Genomic DNA, 17,943 nt, shown 5'->3' on the forward strand with positions numbered 1-17,943 from the left:
ACCACCACACACACACACATTCATTGACTGTTTTTTGTAGACAACTACATCCAGGCATGGGCCCTGCCCTGGAATGTGGTTGATTTACCCAGTAATACTCCGTGGTAGAAAACGCATCATTTGCAAACAGCTTCTTGGTGAGGGGAGGACTGTGTGTACACATCCCCTTCTCAGCACTGGGCTTTTGTCTGGTTTCAACCTCTGCAGGTCTTGTGTGTGCTATCAATAAACTGTTTCATATCAAATACAACTTTCCCCCATTTCTCTGACTTTTCCACATTCTTGGGTTTCAACTCTTTGCCAGGTACTTCAGTTCTGAGATCGAGCCAGGACACCAAGACATGCAGATTCTATCTACTATCCTATGCTGTCTGTGTGTAAAAGAAGTCTGAAATGGTTGCTATAATCAATAACAAAACCGAACCAATTAAAAGACAAGTCAGATCCGACTAGAGGCAAGGCCTAGAAACTAGTGGACTTCTGGAAGAGAACAAACCAGTGAATCTTGTCCTTTGGCAGGACCTTCATGAACTCCACTTTGCCTAGTAAGTGGCCAGAAGTCTGTCACAGAATTATTGCTACAGGTGAGTGAGGAAAATAGAGAAATCCACACATTTCTCTAGAAAAGCTTTCTATGACAGCATCATACAAATTAATAACAGATGAGCTAAAGACATAAAGTGTTGTATGGTATCTTGTTTGTGTTCTGACAAATAAAGCTTGCTTGGAGATCAGAGGGCAGAGCCAGCTACTAGTTAACTATAGAGGCCAGGCAGTGGTGACAGACACCTTTAATCCCAGCACTTGGGAGGAAGAAGCAGGAAGATCAGGAGTTCAAGGCCATCCTGGGCTACATAAGATTGAACCAGTCTAAAAGAGTAGGGCAGTGGTGGTACACGCCTTTAATCCCAGCACTAGGGAGGTGGAGACAGGATTATAAGGCAGGTGGACAGGATCTGGCTGCCCCATTCAGTCTGAGGATTCGTAGAGACAGAATCTCCATTCTGTCTGAGATTTCAAAGAGGTAAGAAGTATCTGGCTGCTCTGCTTCTCTGATCTTTCACCTTTTACACTAATATCTGACTCTGGGTTTTTTTTATTGTTAAGACTAAATTAGGATTGTGCTTCAACAAAGCCTTTCAAATAACTATTCATCTACTTTTCTGATGAAGTAAGACAATATAACACAGTAGAAGTGGCTATGTATTTAAAAGATCAACTGGGAACACCCAGAGCTAGAGCATTTGCTGTGTGTGGACTGTGTGCAGAACATCTCTCTGATGTGTGCGGAACTTCCATGGAACTCTTTTTGTGCACCTGTACCCAGGGGAGCCGGGTCCATTCCCAGTCATGAATTATCACCAAGAGCTCGGGAACAGCAATTCAAGGTACCAATTTCTGACCAGGAAACAGGTATATACAAAGAGGGACAAACCTGTTTTTTGTTCAATATCCTTAAACGATTTCATGACGCCTTCCAGTTGCCTGCTCAGTTCTGCTTTCAAGTAGCTTTCTTTGACCAGCGCTGAGAGGTCCTCACAGAGTGCCTGGGCTGCCCTGAGCTGTGGGGTTTGCTGCTCTATTTCCTGCTTCAGTTTCTGGGCCGCCTCCAGCTGCTGGTTCACAGCATCAGGCAGCGTGCCCACAGTGAGGCTGCTGCTGAGCCTGTCATCCAGCTCACTCAGGGTAGTGGAAAGACTTCTCAGGAGGCCCTGGTACTGTGTGCTTTTGACAATAGCCTGGTCAATCCAGTCACACCTGTCCCTCAGTTGTTCCGTCAGGTTGTCCCACTTCTGGGTCACAGCTACCAGTTGCTCGTTCACAATTCCGTGTAAAGAAGGGTCTTCCCCGGGTCTGCTCAGGATGCCCCGGCCGGCTGCTCTGAGCTGTTCATATTGAGGTTTCCGAGTGTCGAATTCTTGAAGCAGAATCTAGGTTAACCGTAGAAAATAAACAAAGGGTTGTATAATTAGTTAGAGAAAACAAAAATTTAAGCATCCAAACACCCAGATATGGTCCTAACTTTAGTTTGTTTTGAATTTTGTTTAATGTTTTTGAGGACAGTGCGATTATCCGAAACCAATTTAAAGAGCCACGGTACTTCACAGTGAGCAATGTGTTTAAAATAAGAGTAAAAAGAATGACATAAACTGTAGCATCAGCAAATGAACAAATAAATGCTCATTCACACTTTCCAGATACACAGGAGGCATTGCTACTGGGTTCACATTACCAACACCATGTTTATCTTGCCTGAATCATCTTTTCTTTTTTGCTAGCTTAATACTTCCTAGCATTCTACATTGAAGAAAATGCAATGTTAACTGCTTATTATGCTCAAGGGCTCTTGGCTTATGAAAGTTTTTTTTTCAATAGTGGACTTACTGACATTTATAATCTTTATCATTAAAGCTTTAGAGATAAAATTTTATTGCTCAGAATGCAGAGGCTCATCGTGACTGTCATTAGAAATGACCCCCAAATGCCTTCCTTGGGGTGTACTTAATCTTTTATTATTTAATATTTTTAATCTATGTTTATATTTATTTATTCTTTTCAGACCGCTAAGATGACAAGCAAGTATTTCTCCAGATATTTTCCTTTTATCTTTTTGTTTTCTTTATATTATGAACAGTTATGAACTAGAACACATAACTCTAACCCCCTGAGACCTGGCGACACATCTGGCTTAAAGACACTCCTCCTCCTCCTCCCCCCTGCTCTGAGGCCACCCCTCCCTCTCCCTTCTCTGAGACCACCGGCCCCCTGCTCTGAGGTCACCCTCCTCCTCCTCCTCCTCTTTGCTCTGAGACCACCGCTCACACCCATGAAAACACAACAGGAAACACAGCAGACCTTGTGCTCTTCTGTCTGACTTAAATGTTATGTTTTTTTTTCCCCTCTGGGTTTATCTGTGAATGACTAAGACTCTTAGGTCCTGAGGTTCTCTCTGTCCCCACAGTCTCTGTCCTTGTCCCCACTTTGCTCTGTCTCCTGCTCAGGACCTTACTGCATGAGCTTTCAAGTTTCCACCAAAATGAATGCAGCCTCAAAGGATAATTTTATGAACAATACAAAACATCTATCAGCATCACCATCACTCAGGCAATCATGTTCACCCTTCAGAGACCCCTGATGTTTAGTGGGTCTGCAACAACAATATGACCAAATAGTGGGCGGAGGATCTGCCCCACATGCTGGCTCAGGGGAAATATTGTGGCTGTCTCCCTGATGTATATACCCCACAGCAGGAAGATACACACTGGCCACACTGATGTATTTACACTGAAAACATTTGCCTTGCTAAGTCAAGGGGCTGCACCCCAGCTGTTCCCAGATCGCACTCACCTGCACCTGCTGCCTCTGTGTGTTCAACATATTTGGGTCAATGGATAAGGGTCCAAGAACACTGACCATCAACTCTTTCTCCACAAGCCACTGTTTTAACTGGGCCTCTGTGGTCTGGAACTGGGTTAGATTATTGGAGGATTCTTCCAGCTTTTGCTGCCTATCAACTGCTAACTGGTTGAGCTCTTGCCACTTGGTATCTGAAAGAAAAAGGATGACAGTGGCATTTGGTTTTTGTACATTTAATGTCACCACTGGAAAACTGTAATCATGCGATTCAAAATGATATGTAACAGATGTCATTCCTTTTTCCCCTCTTTGGTATTAGGATTTAGACCCAGGGCCTTAATATTAGGCAAGTACATTCCCAGGAAACTACATCTCCAGTCCTTGCCCACATCTTGTAACTCTCCTTCACATTAGTTCTAAGTGTGTGAGACCACACAGCTATTCCGTATTAGACCCTGAGCCTGCCATTCTAGGAAGCTGGTCACTGTGAGATGAAGTCTGGAGACATCAGCCATAACCACCTGCAGTTTCTGCCTTGAGACAAGGACTGACAGCCCCTGCTGGGATCACACAGACCTCAACAGGTTGGCCTGGAGGGGATGTGGGGGAGCAAGCCATAGCGCCCCAAACTGTAACAGTCAAAACATCTCCTTTCTACAGGGGCTTTTTGTCTGAAGGCCGGATTCTCCTTCATGTCGTCCACAGCAGCTCTGAGAATGCCTATAACGCTCTGTCATCTCAAGGTCCTGCCATGTCATGTGGGTTCTTCCCATCTGTTGTGATGTTCAATTCCCTCTAATGCTCTCCCCCACATCAAGGCCTGATCGTGGTCTCCATGGTCCCGAGGCTCTCTTTCCTAATAATGTTCACTCTAAATGATAACAGGTCTCAGCTTCCTTCTCCACAAACCAACCACACCTACTGTTTTAGTCTTTGTTATAACATTATGTATCGAGTAATTGTGTATTAAGTCCAGTATAAGTAAAACAACTTGAACTTATTTTAGAAGGTAAAAATATTAAAATTCCTCAAAACAATCAGGTTCCTGTGATCTCTCATTCTTTCTAAAAGTCCTATACAGTCAATAAAGAGAGAGAGAGAGAGAGAGAGAGAGAGAGAGAATCTCAAGTTCTCTTATTCCTGAGCCACACCACAACCCCAAATCTTTAAAAAAAAAAAAAAAAAAAAAAAAAGGTCCTCAAGTATTTCTAGGCAAATGGCTTCCAGACTTGCATATTTACCCTCAAGCATTCTAGTAAATTCACTCAGTATCAACCAGCTGCTACAAAGGTACAGTACGAGATCTCAGCAGTCCTGTGAAGGCCAGTCTAACCCCATGACTGTGGCATGACACTGACTTCTAAGAAGTTCACACTTGAGGACAGGACAATGAACTGGCAAAGAAACACAGAAAAAAAACCCTCATCATGATTTTGGGTTGTACTGCATTCATAGCCATCACAGGGACCATTAATTATGTCCCTCTAAAAACTGATGCTTGTTCCTGTTCTTGTATTTCTTTCAAAGGCCATCCTCTCTTCCTTTCCACTGAGATGCAGTAATTCATAATGACTTTTAAAAACATCTTATTTTTAATTATGTGTGTGTGTGTGTGTGTGTGTGTGTGTGTGTGTGTGTGTGTGTGTTATGTGCAAGTGCAGGTGCCCTCAGAGGCCAGAAGTGCTGGATCCTCTAGAGTTGGAGTTACAGGTGGTTGGAGCTGCCTGATATGGTGCTAAGAACTCTGAACTCAGGTCCTCTGCAAGAGCAGTCTGTACTCGTAACCCCCGATGCTCCACAATGACTTCTGATGCCCTCTGACCTCTCCTGCTATGCCATCACAGCCTCAAGCCCCTCGTGGACATGCTCAGTGCTGTATTCTGCCATGGTCTACACCATACTTTTCCTAGACCCCAGTGCTTCCCAAACTCAGTTGCTACAGAACCACCTGGAGGGACTGTTAACCCACAGGGGCCTGATGCAATAGGTCTGGAGTGGGGGATCCGAAAGTTCAAATGTCTCACTAGTTCCCAAGTGCAAGTGCAGAGGTGTATGTGGATGCAAAGGGCACACTCTGAAACTACAGACAGAGCTTAGCACTCACGTAACTCATATCCCTGCTACTCTCAGCTACAAGCCATTTAATTCTAAAATACCTTCCCTCGAAAACTACCATTTTTTAAATATATCACTTCCCTACTCAAATCCTTCAATCAATAACTTTTCATCATTTAGGTGAAAAAATCTGAAGACATGTGTCCAAAATTCAGGGCCTGTCACACACAACTTGACCCTGGAACACTCATCTTGTGTTTATATTGACATGAATCCTCTGATCTAGCCCTTATAATCTGAATGTTCTCACCAAAGCAGCTCATGCTCACATAAGCCATACCTGGGCATTTCCTTGCAACATCTCCTATTCCTGTCCATCATTCCCAGTCCCACAGGCTCTTACCTCAGCCAGAGAGCCTTCTTGCTCTCCTAGTTTCTACAGAGCATACCTCTTGAGGTGAAGCATTAGTTATCAGAGCACCAAGTCAAGCACTTAAACCCATCTATCACTCCATAAACAATAACTACGTGGTGTGATCAGTTTATTTCAGGTGTTGTTGTTTCTAATGTGTTTGTGTGGGTACACATGACACATATGTATACGTGTGTGGAAGTTGAGGACAACCATCGCCTCCGTTCCTGGAGCTGTGACCTTTGTTTGCTTTGGGTTTTTCTCTATGAGACAGGGTCTCTCACTGGCCTGGTCCTTGCCCAGTAGACTAGGCTGTCCGGGCAGTCCCAAGGATCTATGTGTTTCTGCCTCCTCAGCACCAGGATTACAAGCTTGTGCTACCACTCTGGTGCTTTGACATGGGTTCTGGGCACTGAACTGTCCTCAAGCTCATATGTCAGCAAGCACTTTATTGACCGAGCTGTTTCCACTAGCCTCAAGAGATTTTTTTTTTTTTTTTTTGGTTGTTGGCACAATATACTAAAAAACAAACTTGAATAGAACACAGTAGGTGACTTTTATTTAATGGCACCCCTCTATATGGCAAGTTCTAATCCAATATAATCTGACTAGGGAGACTGTTAGCAAAAGCAGACAGGGTGGACAATCACCACAAGCATCAGGAGGCATTTTAGGAAACGCACACTCCCCACTCCCACCTCTATTCTAAAATGCCTGGCAACATCCTGCTCAAGTCAACTGGATATCCAAGGACGGCCACCGACTTGGGAGGAACTATGACGCAGAGGGAGTCTTGAGAGCCGGATCCTGTCTACCTCTGCACATTAAGAGCACTATGTTTCTGAGCTCGTGACGACCGACACTGAAGAAAGGAAGGTCTGAAATCAACCTAGCAGAATGACGGCAAGTCAAGTCACCCCTAGGATCCACGGCGCACGCTTCACACGTGTGGCTCCCAGAGAGACAGACCTTAACTTAAGGAAACCTCTGAACAACAGAATCAAGGGAGAAAATTTTCCTTCTTAGTCTTCTCAGTTTTGAAGAGAAGTCTGTTCCGACCAGCAGTTTATACAAAGACAGGCTGGGAGGGTCACACAGTGTTCCTTCAACACTGGCTTGAGAGAAAGAAGAGCTACGAGACAGGGCTGGAGGAGTCCTCACGGAGGGCCTCCCGGAGGAGAAGGGAGCCTGCCTTTTCCAGGTGAATGAAGGAAAGAAAACCTAACAAGGGATACCAACCATGAGCACAAAGCCAATATAAAGAAAATAAGCATTGGTGAAAACGCTCCTCAGTGCATACCATTTTATTATCAACCATCCAAGCCACCTTTTCATAAAAACAACTGAATGCCGGTTCTCAGAACAATGGACTTGGAAGTCACAGTTTTAAATATTCAAAAAACAGATGCGGAACCATTTAAAGATAATCCAAGAGCAAAGGAGATGACTGGATGTTCTCTGAAAAGCACTCAGACATCTGTGAGCTGCGGCACAAGGATACACTCACCCATCTCTGTCAGCGTCTGTTTCCAGGTGGGGGCCTCGGGGGCCTCTGAGTTTTCCTTCAGCAGCTCTGTCAACGTGTCTTTCAGCTCTTGGACCTTGTTTACATTCTGCTTCAGTTCTGCCTCAAATGACTGACAAGAAGGAACAAAAACCATCATTAACTGCACCAAACTATGACATCAAAGACAGAGAGCACAGTTATGATATAACATTTCCTCCCCTCTGGGAAGACCCAGAGAGGAAAAAATCCTAAGTTAAATGCTGGGGTGGGTGGGTGAGGACCTGGATTATGCAGCTGATAATTCTCGTTATTTCTTTGCCCATCTTCAACTGTGAGATCCAGAAAACCCTCAGAGGAACACTCTGACTATGGAGGTAATGACCGACTCTGTTCCTGAAGGGAATTTTCTACTTTCGAACTGCTAGGGAGAAATGCAGGTTGTTCTCAGTGAGACTGTAACTCCAGGCAAATCAGCCTTGGTCAAGGCCTCCAGAATTGGGAGGCCTTGGGAATAAGCACATGGTGGAAGTCAAACACAGGTTGATGATTTGCATACATTTTTGCCATCACAATGCCACCATGGAAAACTACTTTCCCAATTTTGACAGCTACAGAAATACCCGTCCATCAAAGAAGAGGATGGCATTAGCTAACCCATTTTATAATAGACAAAAAAGGCCCTTAATATAGTTAGCCCTTAACTAAATCCCCAAAAGTTAACTAGTTGATATCCCAGACTGAAGTGGATTTAGCAATGGCAAAGTTACTTTTTATACTGTTCAGTACTTTTTATAATGTCAGAGGGCAGGAAAAGTGACTATCAATGGCCCCACTCTACAGAAAGACAGATGTTAAAACTCTCAAGTCCTTTGCTGAAGGGTCTAGGTAGAAAACAGAACAGAGCCCATGACCACCAGGGCTACTTCTGAACTTGAGTCCATTCTCTCTGATGTCTTCCTTCTGTGTGCCTAGTGCAAGCATTACAGCTCTGAAGGGAAAGGTATCCTGGTAGGCGGAAGCCAAGTGTTACTCTCCAGGAAGCTGAGCAGAGCTATAATATTTCTCTGCAGGAGCAGAGTGGGGCAGAGCTGTGGCAACCTTCCTAGGGGAACCCTCCCCTGCTGGAGCAGAGGTACTACACTTGCGTTAGGGAAACCTTTCCCAGAGCCAGGACGGTAACACTTTGATGGGGAAACTGTCCCCCACTGGAACAGAGCTGTAACACTTGTGTTGGAATACATTTGCCTTCTGAGGCATGGGTAATCCTTGGCTGTCTTAGGATTTCTTTAGGATTTCATTTTCAAGGTGGAGGTTTTTCAGGATGGGGACTGGCAGGATTTCTTGCTCAGGGACTGACTGGTTTTTCAATTCCTGAATTGGTTAGGGGCGAGGCATGTTTCTTTGGCTCTGGTCTTAGGCCAGAGAATTCTTTCACTGGCCCTTTTCACCCTACACCCAGCCCACCTTATTCTGCTCGACTTGTATCTTCACAGATTCGGTGTCTGTAGGTGTTGGTGTCTGGTGCCATTTGTCTGCAGTTTTGTTCATTTTCTGTAGCCACTGCATCATCGCGCTTGATTCTTCCTGGGCCTTTTGCAACTTGGAGAGTTTCGTGTTCAGTTCAGCTATTTTATCCTTGAGTAAGAGGCCAAGGTCTTCATAACTGTGGCTTATGTCAGTCATGTCCTTTTTAATAGATGTTAAACCTACGAGCGGGAAGAAAAGTGTACCAACGCATGCTGAGGGCTTTGGAGAAGTTATAGAATTAAATTTATACTACATAGTATGTCCTTCTACTATGTCACTATTAAGCTACAATAAATCACAGACTCTTTTAGGAATGAAGATGAGGTCATACTGCTGGTTAATGACAAATAACTCAGGAACACTATATAATAGTAAAATGTAAGAGGTAGCATAATGGAATTATAAGCTTAAAGATTATAATATAGTTCTTGGGTACCAAACAATAGATTGATAGACCAAATGCTATCCCAAGTAGATATGTATCTTAAATTAACAAGAGGGAAGTAAAACCGAGTACCAGAGTGAAACATTAAAGCTTTATTAATCTCAGATGGACAGTGTTTACAGGATATTGCACCAATATATCCATGGAGACTGTGTCCACTCAATTCAAGTTTAAGATTTCAATATAACTACTGCCCTCTAAAAGGAGTTCCTCAAAAACAGCAAATTCCATTAATCATGGACCAGGTAAAGTTACTATTCACCTTTATTTGCCAAGAAATCCTGAGTATTTGTGTCTGTCCCTTCACCATTTAGTATTACTCCTCCTGCAAAAAACAAATAAACACAAACAAGCAATGAAGTAACCTTAGTCTGCCTTAGTGTTTCTGCCCGCTAACTGTAGAAGGCATTACACAAACCGTCGCGGGGTGGTCATTGAAGAATGCCATTGTTCATTCTTAGTGAGCGGTGTCTTACTTTCTTCTGCTTATCTGTTAATCAAAGTTAATTCCTAAATATTGTAGCTAAGTTGTTTTATGCTAAAGTCATTTTAATGATTAAGCCACTGAAGTTTAGAAGGTCCCAGTATGCATATACTAAATAAACCAAAGTAACCGAGAAGAGACCGTCTGCTTTACCTGATGACTGAAAACTGTCTGTTTACACAATGTTATTAGAAGCTTAATGAAGGCACAGTGATTTAAAGAGACAAGAAGGAAACTTCTGAAAGTTAAGCTGAAACAAGCTAAATCCACATATGTTGAAACAGAGGACACAGTGGTGGTAGTGCTGGGCCTGGGGTAGGACTCCTGAATTTAAATGTCAGCTCTACTAATTCTTTGCTGTGTGCCTAGATGAACTAATAAATAAAGCTGATGGGTACCAAGGTAGCTAACCTGTAAGAGCACCATGGGGACCACAGATAGGTAACCAATTGCCTATCAAGCAGAAACTCCTTAGTGGGTCATAATAGCTACTTGTCTTTTATTATCATATCCATCTGGTATTGGCATGTTTCCATAACCACACAGTTAATGAAATCCAACTTTCTCATGCTAGCAGCCACTGGCTGTCTATCACAGCAGAGATATGCCCATATAAGCACAATCAACAGAACATTTAAACATCTGAATATTGCTCTCTCTCTCTCTTTCTCATATACACACACACACACATACACACACACACACCATGCAAGGCATTTTACATGGAAGTGAAAGCATCCGAGAGTCTCCAAACTAATTCTTAAAAGTCAAGCAAAGAAAACCAAGCAGAGTACAGATTTTATTATAAATAAGAAGACTGGAGGAACTAAGATAAATTAAAGACAACAGAACTCCTCTTCTTAAGAAAAAACAACTTGGCATCTCAGGAAATCTGACTGGGGGTGGGGAAGGAGAGATCACTGCAGCATATATAAGTGGGCATCCCCTGCAAAGGGATTAATAGAGTGGAATAAATGGCTGGTGGAGAAAAGTGCAGCTGGAACATGGTGTCACTCACAATAGGGACAGCTGGAGGCCTGGTCAGACCAGATAAACCAGAGGACACTCAGAAACCCACAACGGAGACATGAGACCAGCCTTCTGTCTAGTCTCCAACTTAAAAGAAAACACAGCCAACAAAGGAACAAAACACACCTCAGTACAGCATGCTTTCCCTAAACACTATACTCGTATTAAATCAGCTTGGGAATCGCCATTTGTATACAACTCCCTTCTCTGGCCCAGGAGGGTGGGGTCAGCCAGGACTCAGGCTGAAATGCACGCGTGCAGGTGAACAGGCTGCAGAACCGACGGCTTTGGGAGCAATGCGCAGACAAGCAGACAGGAAGAGAGAGAGAGAGAGAGAGAGAGAGAGAGAGAGAGAGAGAGAGAGAGAGAGAGAGAAGAGCCCCCCACCCCCACCCCTGCCTCAGTTCTTTTTCAGGAAGCCAAATTCATGTCTTTACTACCTAGTATAACGAGACTAGAAACAGCACAGAGAGAATTTCCGTATCCCCATGTAATGACAGTAAAAGGCAAACAGACTGGAACCCGGCCGGCCCCCTTCCTCAGTATCACCTTCTTATCCTTACATGCCAGTGTGGTTATGTTCCATACGGAGTAGTTAATAAAAGCCAAACATGGGATTTAAAACTGGATTAGAACAGGTATTTTTCCATGACGGATTTGTGTGTGTGTGTGTGTGTGTGTGTGTGTGTGTGTGTGTATACGTGCTCCTACGTTTGTACGTGCACATGTGCAGGTGTACATGAACGTGTCTGTGGAGGCACACAGCAGATGTTTGGTATCTTCCACAACCGCTTTCTCCTTTATTTTTCTGAGGCAGGGTCACTCATCAAAGCCAGAGGTCAAGGGTTCAGTGAGTCCAGCTGGTCAGCCTGCTCTGAGGGTTCCCTGTCTCTGCCTCCTGAGTGCCGCGACACGTATAAAACACAGGTGTGTGTGTGTGTGTGTGCTGGGGACTTGAACTCCCATCCTCATGCCTGCTCACAGTTTATCCACTGAGCCATCTCCCCATCTCTCCGTGACGGATTTCAATGTGCTTTTAAAAGTCATTTGTCTTGCCTCTTTGACTTTGTATTGCTGAGGTGCCTTTTTATTTTATGAATTAAAAATAGACAGAATCAACAGGAGAGCTCTGATTCTTACCGACTGGTCACGGAAACGAAGCACATACCTGATTTGACTGCTGTGATGGCCTTGGCAGGGGTGGTCACTGCACTTATCAGGTTACATAGTGAGACCCCACTGTTGGTGGCTCTCTGAATCTCGGGTGCTTTCAAACTCCACTTTTCTTGTAGTTTCTTTAAACACAAAAACACATTATCCTTCAGTCTTCTGAGGATCTTCAAAGCTGTACATTATAACTGAACTTCTTAAGCATATTTCAAAGCAACAATGACTGTGGGCCCAGGTGACTGTTAACACTGTTGGCGGAGACCGGGGCAATGCCCATTCTGTGTTCTGCCCCCAGCCACAGTGGAAGCCAGGCTGTGTCCTGGTGCTACGGGAATGTTCCAGAGTAACTGCCAACTGTAAGTCTGTAGGACTGTATCAGGTGCAGGCACATCATTAGGTATGTAACAGGACAATAAAAATAAACAAGGGCATACAAAATTCCAACTCACACTGAGTTTTAACTACCAAAATTTCAGTGAAGTTGTAAAGACAGTGACTTCACTCTAAGAAAATCTGACACAATTAGTCATAACTTTTATGACTTAAGTCAGACAATAAACTACATATATACTATTTATGCAAGAGATTCAAAGAACTTGTCTTCCAACACTGGTTACCAAGCACATGAAGAAAAGGGTCTCTCTCTTACTACGTGGAGGGAAGGGATAATAAAAAAATAGAAATTAAGTTGTGATTTGATGAAGAAGGAAACTTCAATATTTAGGGGGGCTAATGGCTCACTAACACATCTTTTTTATAAATCAAATTAACAAAGAGATTATGTCCTTCCTTGAAAAGATCAGTTAATCCCATTACTGATTTGCACAGATCCTACAGGGCATTTCTGAGACGAGCTTACATGACTTTAGACTAAAGGGTTCGATGCTCATTACTAACACAGGCAAGCAGAGCTTAGTATCAGGTCTAATGAGCCACCTTGGTTTCTTCCAGAGATTTCCCCAAGGCCTCTGCACCCAAGGAAGGCTTCACGACGGGAACCTGCTTTGCTGTTTCATTTATCCAGGACTTCAGCGACTGAGCAAGGTCTCGGAAAGCACTCAGCTGCTCCTGACAAGAACTTATAGCTTCTTTTCTAATGAACAAAGGCAAACCAAAAGTTAAGCTGCAAATCCAGATGCTCCAAAAAGCCAATTATTAACCAATGGTCATTATTCCCAAACTTGGCTCAACTTTAACAACCACCTTTGGTGCACTGAGCAACTCTTCAATACCAGGCTGAAGTTTGCTTGTGTGGCAAATGCAATCAGCTGAGAAACTACTTGTTGATTCTTTAAGCAAAGCTCATAGACAAAGAGAGGAAACAGTCAAAAAAACCTGTAACCCATACATAACAATACTCTATAATGCTACATAAATTCTAGGAGCTTTGATTGATCCATTTTATATAATGTTTAATGTCAGCCAGCAAAGACCCAGAAAAACAAAACAAAACAAAACAAAACCCCAACAAACATGTATAACTGCTGACCTGAGGAGAACATAGGTCACGTTAGTGAGTAGACGACTTAACCTAGCACTTTGGACTGATGGCGTTTCTACCTCTCCAGAGAGATGTAACCCAGTGACTGGGGAGTTTTAACAGGTGCTCTTCCACCCCAGCGCACAGGTAGCTCCATTGTAAACTCTATGGACCTTTCTATATGCCAAGCACATGACTTATGAGTGCCATTACACTGGATGGTACATACGTGGATGACTTATGTGCACATATGACTTCGGATGCTGGAGATAAAGATGTATTACGGCTGGACTAATTACGGATGACTATATGGCTTTAATGTTTTAATGGACTAGATATTACCTAAAGTTAAAATTGGAACAGTTAACCTAGATTATGTAAGAAAGCCAAGAATATTTCTGCTATGAGAGGTTCAGAAACAGAACCCAGAAGTTTTAGGTAGAGAATTCTGAGGAAATAAAACTAGATGAAAGAGAAATGACCATTCTAAAACATCTTTTTGGGGCTCTTCCATATAAACATCATAAAAATGGGATGTGTGTTCTAAACATGAGATAGAAAATGAGAAGATGCCGCCCCAGGGCTCATTCCCACATAGACTCAGAGGTCCAACCGGGCCCAGTGCCCTGTTCTTTATAGATTTGTGCCTCATCCACTCATGAGAGCAGTGAGCTGTTATATTAGAAGGGTTACTAAGAACCATACTGAAATTATGCGTAGCTTCTGAACTGAGTCCCCAAGGCAAGAACCATTGCTTTTCAAGGTTATTTCTGTGTTTGCAAATAGAAAGGCAATGTTTGCCAAAGAAACCATAGGCCTTGGTGAGCTTAATCATTTCAGTAATAGTTGACCAGCACCACTGTGCTTAGAAAATGCTTCCCACTTTTACACAAGCAATGTTCAGTTTCCCACCTCAATATTTTAATAAATAGTAACTTGATGTTTTTGTTGTTGTGTTTTGCTTCTTAAGACAGGGTCTTACTACAGCCCAGATTAGGGCCTCAAACTATAGTCCCGCTTCAGCCTCCTGAGTATATTTAAGACACACAAATTCGGCAACAGTCCAAGACTCCACATTTTGGAAATCACCTCAGTCATATACTTACATAAATAAAAGCAACTTAGCTATTGAGTACCACCAAGTGGAATAAAATACATTCTGAATGAGGTGCTTACTTTTCTTGGATAGTATCCTCCAGTTCTTTGAATTTCTTTGACAAATTATTTGTTTTTTCAAACACCAGAGCTTTGTCCCCTGGTAAGCCATGGCTGGATATCTCTTTCAGGAGGCTGTGCAAAGCTTCGAGATCTTTCTTGTGTTCTAAGAATTTAGTAGTGGATTCCTGCAAAGCATTGAGATCGGTCAGTATGAATGTTGCTAGATCTCAGAATCACATTCCAGCAGAGGTGTGTGTAAGAGCAGAATACCTCCAGCTGGGGTTGCATGGAGTACATCTAGTAAAGAGACTGATTATCAATGTACAGGTAGGATGCAGTGAACATCACACTTTAAAATGCACTGTATTTTTGCTTCTCTGTGGTTTGGGCATGCGCAGTGATACTGTAACAGCTATGATATGTGTGGCAAATGTTTTATTTCTATTCAAAAGAAAAATGCTTCAAGGAGAAACAAGTATGAATCAGTTAGAATGATGACTGGTAGGTAGACTGTTGATAAATGCATGAGCTTGTCTTAACCAGTCTCCATGCTTGGCATTGTGGCTAACGAGGAATACACACCTGCATATGCTGAGACAGCTCCGGAACATCTTTTCCCGGCATGTCCACCTCAGTGAGTGCCTGGCTCTGGGTCTCCAGAAACACTTGCAGCTTTTCGGAGAGTTTTTCAAACTGCTCTACTTTGGCCTTCAGCTCCACCATCTTGGCAAGCTTTTCTTTATGTTTCTGACTCGCTTCGGAAAACCGAGCAGACAGGTCCTTCATCTTCGCTTGCAGTGAGGAGGCAGTGGATGGGTCTGTCGTCTCCACAAACATCTTCACTTTTTCATTCATGGCATTCACGCTGCTCTGACGACCTGCAATGTCCTGTTCCAACATCTGAAACACAGCCATCATTGTATGTATTTTCTAACAATGTCTACAAATAATGCCACAGAGTTTTGAAAATGATTCTTCACAGCAACATAAGCTTGAACAACCTGTGACTAAAGGCTAACAGTTGGAAATGAGTGACGTGTTTGATTTTTCCCTCGAGGAAGCCAATTCCAAAGCTCTTTAAGGGAGTGTGGGGAACAGCTGGCTGGCTGCTTGAAGAACCCAGGGGGTTTGTTGCTACCCAGTAACCCCTGGGATCTAATGCAGCCCGGGGATTAGCCATGCTCTTAATTTTTAAAAGGCTTGGCAAGAACATGATTGATCTGATGAACCCCATGAGCAGCTGGCTGAAGTAATGATAAATGAGATAAAATACAGTGTAGGTTTAAAAAGAGCACAAATCCCTTTCTCAGTGACATCACAAAAATCATTTCCACATTCGTTTGTACAAGCGCTGCTTGCTACTTGGTTGTATTCAGAAGCATCTCTTTTCTCTGTCTTTAAGCCTACCTATTCCTGAAGGCAAATAACTTGTTTTTTAACTGCAAGTGGCATTCCTTCCTTTAAAAAAGGGCACTCACGATGTTTTTACTGATGAGATCCTGAAGAGCTGTGGAGTTTAAGGGCACTTGACCTTGTTTGACCAGTGAGCTCTCCACACTTCCCATCCAGTCCAGCATCTCATCCAAGCCATCCTGCACACTCAGAGAGCGGGTCAGTGTTATCTGAAGCTTCTCATTCCGTTCATTCACAGACTTGGACAGGTCGTTGTATCTCCCAACAATATCATCTGCTCCACACAGAGAGGGGACCAGTAAGCACCAAGTTCTGTCTACCCTTTTCCTTTTCAAATGCACTCCAAGGTTAACATTAGGTTTTCATATAAAAAAGTTTAAATGATGCGTTTCCAATGAATAATCAGATCATGTATAACTTTTTATGAAGACACAGACAGTGAAAAACGAGACAGTGAAGCAGAGTCATTTAGATGCCCATCATGTGCAGTGAGTGTCTCAGAGAGATGGAAGCATGGTCTAAAGAGTGGGCCATGCAATCGCTCTTGTGTCTGACTGGTACGTCAATACGTACTGATATCTATTTGGGGGTGGTGAGTGGCAATCCCGGACAACTACTCTCAAGAGACAATACTCTGCCACATACATACTCATGCTCAGCTTTTGTCATAGTCGGAGAGAGGCTTCAAATGCACAGAAGACTCAAATGCATTAAGAAAACAGGATAACAGAGTAAATCCACTTAAAGCCATGACCGTGCTTCTACCATGTAAGCAACAGAATTCACCTACAAGTTTAATAACAGACGAAAGGCAAACAATGTGTTTAGCAGGACAGCTTATCTCCCATGATATAACTTAACTTCCCATTCTAACGATTTAAGGTGAAAATAAAGAAAAAAAGAAAAATGTTACCTTCCTGCCTAGTTTTCTCTTGAATACAAAATTCTCCATTTTGACATTTGGCATTCTATACTGTGGGCCAGCGACAGGTTCAAAGAACAGGGCTACTAAATTTCTGCCTCTCTCTTTGGAACACAACTTCTTGTTGTTGGGTTTTTTTTAATCATGATTTTAAGAACTCATTTATTATACAAAGACTCAAAAAAGCATTTCAGTTCTTTCTGAATGTTTTAGTAGAACATAGGACTGTGTTCTATAAGCTTGTGTTTGGCCTAGGGCGCAGGATTCAATAGCAAAACAATTTCTTTTAAGTTGCTGTAATGCTACAGTATGAGAAAACAGCTTGACAAATTCTCACTGAATTGGAAAGTTTACATGGCTGAGACAATCGGGGCCCTGTTGCTCAAATACAATGAGGCTGGAGAGACGGCTTAATGGAGAGAAGGAGTCAAGTGCCACATTCCAGTGCGACCTCTCTCTAAAAGTCCCCAGAGGCACTGCTTTAAATCCCAGCTTGTGACTGGCAGTGGAGCTGTTCCTCAGGGGGCAGTGCTTATACATCAGCATGATGAGTGATATGGTGGTATCGGTGACCTGCTCAGCTATGACACGTAACTTCCCATGCCAAATCAATGAGCTGCTTTCAAAACTGTAATACACTGTGGGTGTGACTGTTTGCTATGGACTGCATGTCTGTGACCCTTGACCCCCTGCACCCCCCACCCGCCTTTTATTTAGGTCTAAGGCTTAAAATGGTGGAATCTGGAGAGGACTTTGGAATTCCGAGTGCATGCATGTGTATGGTTTGATCAGTTCCCTGTGTACAATTTTAATCTTTTGTAATTTCCTAAGCAGTAAAAGTACTAGAAAAATCTTTGTTGTGGTATTTGTCCTTTGGCCCTAGTTCCTCACACAGAGTTTTTAAGTGTTTAGTAAATCCTTCATGAGTTCAAGGCTAGCCTGGGATACACAGCAAGCTTTTGTTTTTTTTTTGTTTTTTTTTTT

At 43.0% G+C, this 17,943-nt stretch overlaps 1 protein-coding gene across 21 annotated transcripts in view; it reads right to left on the bottom strand.

Annotated features, from left to right (window-relative positions):
* Dst (dystonin) overlaps positions 1-17,943 on the bottom strand; it is a 437,229-nt gene that overhangs the window by 86,744 nt on the left and 332,542 nt on the right. For all 21 annotated transcript variants that reach the window (XM_052745196.1, XM_052745195.1, XM_052745215.1 and 18 more), the window contains 10 exons: positions 16,103-16,311; positions 15,207-15,524; positions 14,643-14,809; positions 12,923-13,079; positions 11,985-12,111; positions 9,566-9,628; positions 8,796-9,037; positions 7,332-7,461; positions 3,349-3,548; positions 1,436-1,931 (listed from right to left, as the gene is read on the bottom strand). In XM_052745196.1, the coding sequence (XP_052601156.1) occupies positions 1,436-1,931; positions 3,349-3,548; positions 7,332-7,461; positions 8,796-9,037; positions 9,566-9,628; positions 11,985-12,111; positions 12,923-13,079; positions 14,643-14,809; positions 15,207-15,524; positions 16,103-16,311 (2,109 nt within the window). The remainder of the gene's footprint in view (positions 1-1,435; positions 1,932-3,348; positions 3,549-7,331; positions 7,462-8,795; positions 9,038-9,565; positions 9,629-11,984; positions 12,112-12,922; positions 13,080-14,642; positions 14,810-15,206; positions 15,525-16,102; positions 16,312-17,943) is intronic.

Source organism: Peromyscus californicus, unplaced genomic scaffold (assembly GCF_007827085.1).
Source record: "Peromyscus californicus insignis strain IS unplaced genomic scaffold, ASM782708v3 Scaffold_19__1_contigs__length_69161282, whole genome shotgun sequence".
NCBI classification, from domain to species: domain Eukaryota; kingdom Metazoa; phylum Chordata; class Mammalia; order Rodentia; family Cricetidae; genus Peromyscus; species Peromyscus californicus.